The 8,119-nt window shown below is 56.9% G+C and overlaps 2 protein-coding genes across 2 annotated transcripts in view; one reads left to right on the forward strand and one right to left on the reverse strand.

The window, feature by feature from the left end:
• VDBG_00779 (conserved hypothetical protein) overlaps window positions 1–1,485 on the reverse strand; it is a gene marked incomplete at both ends in the record, with an annotated part of 2,673 nt that extends 1,188 nt beyond the window's left edge. The window contains 2 exons of the mRNA XM_003009051.1: window positions 143–1,163; window positions 1,246–1,485. Of these exons, the coding sequence (XP_003009097.1) occupies window positions 143–1,163; window positions 1,246–1,485 (1,261 nt within the window). The remainder of the gene's footprint in view (window positions 1–142; window positions 1,164–1,245) is intronic.
• Window positions 1,486–1,707: 222 nt separating this feature from the next.
• VDBG_00780 (predicted protein) lies at window positions 1,708–2,964 on the forward strand (the record flags this gene model as incomplete). The annotated part of the gene is made up of 3 exons (XM_003009052.1): window positions 1,708–1,808; window positions 2,124–2,314; window positions 2,579–2,964. 3 exons carry the CDS (start codon window positions 1,708–1,710, stop codon window positions 2,962–2,964), a joined length of 678 nt encoding a protein of 225 aa, XP_003009098.1.
• Between the last annotated feature and the right edge of the window lie 5,155 nt (window positions 2,965–8,119).

The raw sequence follows: 8,119 nt of genomic DNA on the forward strand, positions 1-8,119 counted from the left end.
CGATTACTCCCAAACTCGGCTGGGCTGAGTGTATGGCCGGGCCCCCCCCGATCGAACAGCCGGCGGGCCCATGCGTCGTCGTCGCCCAAGTGCCGAGGCAGAACAAGCTCCACCAATTCGTTTCCTTGGTCTCAGCAGCGACCATTTCCCTGGCGCTCTGGGCCAGACTCTCCCCGGTGGAGTCCCAGCGCGCTGGCCATGCGGATGGCGGCGCCAAGAACGGCGTTTGCCATGTTTGGACGGTTAATGTAGTGCAAATAGTAACCGCCGATGAGAGCCAAAGCTTGGACGGTTTCGATATGGCTGCTGCCGAAGGCATCGAGAGGCAGATGTTCCATGGCGCGGTTGTAGTAGTTGACGTGATTGTAATCATCTGACTTCATGCCAGTGATGCTGCCCATGGCAAAAACCATGTTGAGGAGGGCGAGCCACGGACTGTCGCAGCGCTGGCCCTCCAGGTACTCGGCGCGGAAGGCAGCCTCGTCAAGCATGGGAATAAAGACATTGATGCGTTTGAAGTAGGCGTCCAGGAGGGTCTGGCCCTTCCAGGACCACGAGATACGCTGGTTTTCCTTGGGACCCAGCTGCTGGGGGCGGATTGGAAAGTTGTGGGCAACCTCGGCCGTGTTCAGCGGCGTGGTAAGCTGTGTACGCAGCGAAGGTTGAACCTTGAGCATGCACATCAAGGCAGCCTTGATAGACGAGGCGCCCAGATATGAAGATTGGCGGTCGACGGAGAGCCCGAGAGCATTGACATCGTCAGCTTCGATGGGGATGGGGTCACGCCCGCGGCGCTCTTCATCCCACTCTGTGTCTTGACCGGGCATCTGTTCGAGGCTCGAAAGCCCCTGTTCTGAGGAGCTACAGATCGGGGATTCCAGCTCCTGTGACAAAGGTGAAGTGTTGAGTGGCGGTGATGGCAAAGCTGTCACGATTGAGGTGTCCAGCACTGGACGCTCGAGGAGGCTTAGAAGCTCCTGGCGAGAAAGGGGAAGGAGGGCCTGGGTCTCTTGGTTGGGATAGAGGCGCTTCAAGATCGAGCGGCACTCTTCGAGGGACTGCGAAAGTGCCTCGAGTGTCTTCCGTGAAGGAATGACTCGCTGGCGGTGCTTGTCATAGAAGCATCTCTTGGGTGCGCGGCTGGACAGGCACTGGCCACAGGGCTGTTGGCCATCACATCGGCTGCAGAGGTGTCCCCTGTCAGAAGGAGGGTGACTACTTCACTGGCCGGTAGACTAGACTTACATCTTTGCGTTTTGTCTCGCCACTGGCGTGGGCTGTGGTTATCTGTGTTGTGAGCAGACGCAACAAGAGTCTTGTCATTGTCCTCGAGAGCGGTTTTGGGCTTCCTGGGAGTAACACCCTGAACTGGAAGATGTTAGCCCATGTTGCGAGGAGTAGCCTGGCAGCAGCAGCAGCGGCGGCAGAAGACTCACAGGTATGGAACATGCCACCCTGAGTAGGGATGGGAATGGACGGCGCCATGATGTCTTTGGACGAAGAGGCTTGGCTACCAGAAAGATGTCGACCTTATGAAGTTGTGGTAGGTATAATGAGTTAGGCCGAGGCAAATAAATGAAGTTGATAGAGACAATGTCGGTTCGTATGGATGAGAGCCAGGTGTATGGTACTGGAGAAGGGCATGGGAATGCAGACTTATATATATGGATATGAAGTGTCCGTCGAGCCAAAGTGATGTTTTCAGACATGGAAGCGGACCGTCGATGCCATGTGGGGATACAAAACAGGGGCCATCCTATAGCAAAGTGGTACAAGGGGAGGGGAGGGGGGGCGAAGGGGATTCAAGGGTAGGTTGATCCACGGCTCGAGATGCTTCGTGTGGAGATCAATGCCGTGTCGACAAGCGTGAGGCGGGTCCATCATCTACTGTAGGGATTGTGGGGAGGGAGAAGCGGAGCGCATGACAGGGCAACAGTAGCAGGAGGAGGGTGTGCGAGTTGTCCGGTGGCGGCAAAGGAGACGGAGGGGTCTCGAGAAGAACGCCAGGAACGGGAGTTGTACTACCTGGGGATGAGTACCTGGCGCAAGGCGGCTTGTCAGGCAGAGATGCGTCGCGTGGGTGTGTAGCTGGAACTGGCGTGTACCTGTGGCGTCGTTCCGAGCCGGGGCCAAGGGGGCGCGAGGAGCAGGAGTATCGAGGGTATGGGCCGTGGAAGCGAAGAGAGAGTGGACAACGATGAGGGGGTGGACGATGCGAGGAGGGGGGTGGAAGGCGAAGAGGGAAAGGAGGGTAGGGATCCAGGCAACCCCGATCCGTTAGCTTCAGATGGCCGAACTGCGAACGCGCGCAAGAGTGCGTGGAGAAGATGGAGGGTGTGGTGATTGGCGAGACATGAATCTGGAGAAGGCGAGTGTGTACTATCGCAAGCGCTTCGCTAAGGCAGAAGACAGCTGCGGAGTGCGGCCTGGCCGTCGCGCCGTGAACGTAGACCAAGGTCGAGATCAAGGTCAATCTGGCCCAAGCCGACGTTGGAGTCATGGAGCTGGCGGGTCGACAAGGTGAACCGTGGAGCCCCAAGTAAAGGCGGCTGGCTGGACCACGGAACGACTTGACTAGACCACATGACTGCGGGGCAAAGGAAAACGACGATCATTGTCATGAAATCCGGGGGATCAGGGGATCAGGGGATCAAAGACGTGGATGATCATGCAGAAGATGCGTGCGTAGTGCTGTTCGAACGTAGGGTCGGCGGCCTACAAGGGCATCTTCGGAGGAAGACCTCAGTGATGCCGACAGGGAAGATGATGATCAGGGACGAGAAGGGTGCAAGCATACAGGCCAGGATCAACTGTGATGGTGGTGAGGGTGAGGGAAAAGATGACAGCGCTGGCCTCCCCCGCGACGAACGCGGTGCGACGGGTGGGATTTCAGATTTCATTGCCAGTGCAAGTGCAAGTGACAAGGAAGGGCACCTTCTTGCTGCGAGCCTGGTGAGCGACTGAATGGAAGTTGCGCAGGAGAAGAGTGGGTCCACTGTCCTGTAATGCGACAGCAGCGACCGGGGTATGTGGGGATGGCAGGCACGACGACTCGGGATGGATGAAGAAGAGGAAAGTAGAGAGAGGCGCGCCCCTCCCTCAGAGAGATACCGGGGTACCTCAGGGCAAAGTGGGTTCCAGGCGGGACAGCAAAACAGAAACCGAAGAGGCGGGCACGTACCCCGAAGTACCGAAGCCAATTCATCTCATCTTTGCTTCACCTCCATCCTGCTCGTCCAGTCAGCGACCCTCAGTCATCATCCCAGCACCCAGCTGCTTAAGCGGTGCGCACAGGTACAGGCACAGGCACAGGCACAGACAGGTACAGGTGCTGGCCCCTCCACCCCTTCCCCTCTACTCCACATTTTAACACTCGGTCGTCGTTCCCTATTGCCGAGTGGTCGGTCGGTCCATCATCTTTCCCTGCCGCAAGAGTAATTGCAACAGCAAGAGCAACCTCACTACTTGTCTAGCTGCCTGCCGTCTGCCACCAGGCGTTGACTGTGGGGAAGGCGGCCCATACCCTGGCCATGGCTGCCAGTCCGAGCGCCTATCAGATCAACCCCTGTCCCTTGCTGCCATAACACTTGCCTGCCTGCCTGTGTACCCTCCTTTCATGTGCTTTGGGTAGGTCCGTCGAGTTTTTCCGTCGTGCCGCAAACGACCATGAAGCCGCCCTTTACCAGCCTGGGTCAAGTGAGGGCGGTTGAAGGTCTGAGCCTGACCTCGAGCTCCACCTCTACCACCTCAACGTCTTGTCCGTCCATCCACATCCACCACACCACACACAATCGTGCAGCCAGTCTACTGCTCGGCGACCCGCCAACTCACCCCGGCCGCCTTCTTTTTTTCGCGCTCTCATCGATCCCGTCACCCCATCGTCAATCGGCGAAGCGACTCACGATGCTTGCCAAACGGCCTTCCCTAGACCGCTTGCGATTGACAGGGGGGTTGACCATTCGACTCGCCGAGCCTTGTTTTCGGCCTCCGTCGCTTTGGAGGGCACGTCGGACGGAGCTCACAGCAACCTGAACCCACATGGGGCGGAATGGGTAAGACTGTGGGAGACGGCGAGAGATGCACGGTCAACATGTGCCTGAAGTCTGCCATCATCAGCCCACGACCCCAAGACATGTGGGTGCCAGATGACTGGATGCGTCCCGTGAAGCTTCGAGCGCTCAGGAGTCCCTGGCCATCTGGCTCGTCTCATCTCCTTTCTGCCGGCCCGACCCTTGGTGACGAACAGCAGACGGGTCCTTCGGTGTCATCAACATTGACGTCCAACTCTCGACCATGTTTCACCTTGATCTTACGAGAAGCTCAATTTCCTCTCAACATCTCGTCTTTGCGACCAGCTGCCAGCCGCAACGATAGTTTTCCTCACTCCGGCTGAGCCACGGTACGGTAGTATTGCTTGTCACAACCCATGCTTCGATACATCGCCTGATATCGCATCCTCAGCGACACGCCGGGTCGCGGCCGAGACCACTCGCCACATGGAAACCTGGCCTTCTCAGTGGAACCTCAAATCTCGCACCAGACGCCACACTCTGACCCACAACTCGCATCGGTCTGCCGTCTTGGTCTGTTCCCATCGGCCGAATGAGCAGCTTGACAACCTCGCCCGTTTCGCGAGGTGAAGCCGCCACGATGCACTTACCCACCTACACACACCCCTGAACCCGTAGGAGCCTGGGGGCACTCGCTCTCCTCACTGAGCCGCGCCGGCCGGTGACCACCTTGTTAGTCACATCCTTCACCATGTCTCCTAAGCCTAGGCCAGCATTCGTGCCTGACGCCTCTGCCGAATGAGCCCGTACCCCAGCTTTCCTCTGCCGCTGGAAGCCCAGAGTTTTCTTTTGATCCCTTACACCACACGTCTGCCCCGTCAGCGCGCCCACAGAGCCTGCCCGCCCAACACCCTCTGCCCAAAAGCGCCTTCGAGCTGCCTGTCCCCTCTCTGTTGCTTGCGCACCCGCCTGCGCCACGACGCTCGTTCCACGGTCTCTACACAGGAATACATATCCTGCCAGACCTTACCCCGCATCCCGGCTCTTCAGCCAACGAGGCATGGGGGCCAGGGACACACAGGTACACACACCTCAACTTGGTACATCACGGCGTCCAGGCTGGGCATATGCAAGCCACACCAAGGGCACATCGGGCAAGTCAACAAAAGCCTTGCTGCTCTCGTGATACGTTCAACTTTCCCCAATACCGGAGAAAGCGGAAGAGACACAGGCAAGACCATCCGACCCACATAATTTGTACCAGATTTGCTCCTGCTCTGGACGAACCTCGGACGAAATGCCTGACACAGCGAACAAGACCGCAAGTTATTCAAGAATTTGGACAACACGGGTCCGTATCTTCTTCTTCTTTTCACGCATGCGTCTGGTCAGGTGCAGCTGTTTTCATCGCGACTCGTCGCTAATGCGTCCCGGCTATATGCACCTGCGTACCCCTGTGTTTTCCAGCTTGTCTTCGGCGTTAGTATGCGTGGTGCGAAGACATGGCCCGAACCAAACCAAACAGGGTACTGCCCAGTTGTGGCTCTCCTGCTAAAGACCCTTGCCCGTCGACCAGACCCAACTTTGAACAGGGCTGGCTTGCCTCGACTCGACTCCCTCCAAATGAGACTTGCCGCCCTGCTGGATCTCAATCATCGGTTCGGCTTCCGAGCACCATGCGATTCAGCCAAGCCTGTGCCTTGATTATCTCAAAGCCTGGGCGAGCCGCAAAACATAAGCGTCGTACGAGTCTGCTGGTACAGCCCGGTTCGAGACTTGCTTGTTGTCAGCATGACATTCCTCGATACGACCCTGAGATATCGACCGCAACAGGTAGTCTACAACGGACCTGCTCTGAGCTTTGCTCTAAGCATCGACTTGCCAAGAACATAAGAGGTGTGAAGGGTCTCTGGTCTCCGGTCTCCTGCTATAGCTTCACACTAAGTCGGTGTGTTAGCCGCCTCTCGAGGGGTCGATCTTTCGCATCCTTGCCCGATTTCGGGACACAAGGCGGTCTGATGACAAGGACAAGGTATACGGGCATTCATCCAGATCACCTGTCCTGTGGCTCAAGCTGCGGAGAAGACTGACGGACTATCTGCATGGGGAAGCTGCTACTTGCCAAAGGTTTGGGGAAATGGAGCCACCTCCAACGGATCAACGGGAGCTCTGGATGTCCGTACTGATTGCAGTGCTCGGCTGCCATCGCTTCGAATGCCTCTACACACGTGGCAAGAAGAGGAGTGCCAGGCACAATCAGTCACGCTCCACACAACACAAACATTACGAATCATCCGTCACCTCTGGCCACAACGGAGGAGGAGAATCTACGGACAAATCTTGTTTGTGCTACTGCGCGACGCGCATCGGCTGCGCTTTCCCTTTCATCTCTGCAACGCCGGTCTCTTACTGTTGACACGTGCTCAAAGTATGCATGGCCCAGTCTGGTACCGCTACCGCTACCGGCACGGCACGAAACAGTGCCTGCTGGGCTTTTTCAGTAATTTACAACAGCCGACGGATTTCGGCTCCAGGCCATTCATCCCGTTTGTCCTTTCAAGTCGGAAAACATTGCTGTCTGACGGGCACTCCCGGGTGGAAACTCTGAGAGCTCTGTCGAAACACCGCACTCACTGAGTGATGCGGGCTCTGCCGATCTACTGGTATACCGAGCATGAACACCATGATGATCCCTTCATTTTCCTCATGATATTGGCTCTGTGCTTTTACCTATCCCTTTCACTTGTGGCTGCATCGTTCGCATGCGTACTCAGATGTGGCAAAACCTCTGTTATGGGCCATGCAGGAGACCTGCAAATTCGACAGCTGACAAGTCTGCAGGCCTACTGCCAGACCATACGCGTCGTCCTGTCGCCTCTCCACACCCACCAGCAAATCATGCGGTCTGAGCCTCCATGAAATGCGACGCAGCCCGATCTCCACGGGGTTCTTCAGCGGCTACGCCAGAAAATGCCGCGGCACGCCTTTGACAGCGAGCCTCGGGAAGCCATCCGAAGCCTCGTCATTTCTTATAATGAACCTATTCAGGTCGACAGCCTCTGGTGTGTTGAGCACCAGTATTTGCTCAAGCTACATGCCGCTATCACACTGTTTCGTTGTATTACTGTCCGCTGCGCTCGCCACAATGACGCACACAACTTCGGCATGGCCGCCGGCTGCCTGCGAGTTTCCCTCAACCTGTCCGTTTCGTGAGGATCCACTGGACAAGCTCGGAGATTGTTCCGGGAAGAACCCAAATGCAAAGGCGTTTCAACACAGCGCCTCACTGACGCCTCCCGTCATTCATCATGAGGCATCACTATGCTTTCTCTGCCTGAACCCTTTGATGAACGGCCTGCCTGCTCAGCTTTCTAGCCACTCATACCAATGCTGCTGCTACCCGTTCCTCAGGTTTGAGCTTGACTCGTTACTCATCAGCCTGTCGAAGTGTCACCGGCGTGTTACCATCCGTCGGAGGCTCTGCCACACTGCCGGGGCACGTGACGATACGGCTCATGCTCTAAGGTAGCCGTGATGTCGTCCCGAAATCCCGACGACAGGCTTATGGTCCTGTCTCTACGCTGCAGGAATCCGTACGCCGAGGCATACTACGAGTCGTGCATATTAGGCGCCCATACCCCAGCTGTGCGACTCGAGATGCCACGATCCGCTAAGCCATGGCAGCCACGGAGGTAGACCGGATGAGGGCTGAGGGCCGTCCGAGTCAGAGAGCCAAAGAGAGGACCTCTGCAGAGGGAAACGGCACAATCTCGCCCGACCGGGCGGCCGAGTTGATGAGGTCGTCGATGAAGAAGTGCATCTCATCTTCTGCCCCGCGTGTAATTTTCTCGTCCGGCTCACGTTCCCTTAGTGTTCTGAGGGGTACATCATGTCTTGTAAGGGAGGGCAGCCACCTCCGCATTCTGTGATCCTTCAGCGTCACATCCTGCAAGGGCCTGCGGTCCGATGATGATCTCCGTCCACGAAGGGTAAAGTAAGTCTACGGTGAGGCTTAGTCATGTGTTTGGTCTATGAGTATGTTGCCCTGTGGTAGGCGTCCTGGGTGGTCGGAGGCTTTACTGAGACGAAATGAAATGGTAAAACTACAA

This window comes from Verticillium alfalfae, genomic scaffold, assembly GCF_000150825.1.
Source record: "Verticillium alfalfae VaMs.102 supercont1.1 genomic scaffold, whole genome shotgun sequence".
NCBI lineage: Eukaryota > Fungi > Ascomycota > Sordariomycetes > Glomerellales > Plectosphaerellaceae > Verticillium > Verticillium alfalfae.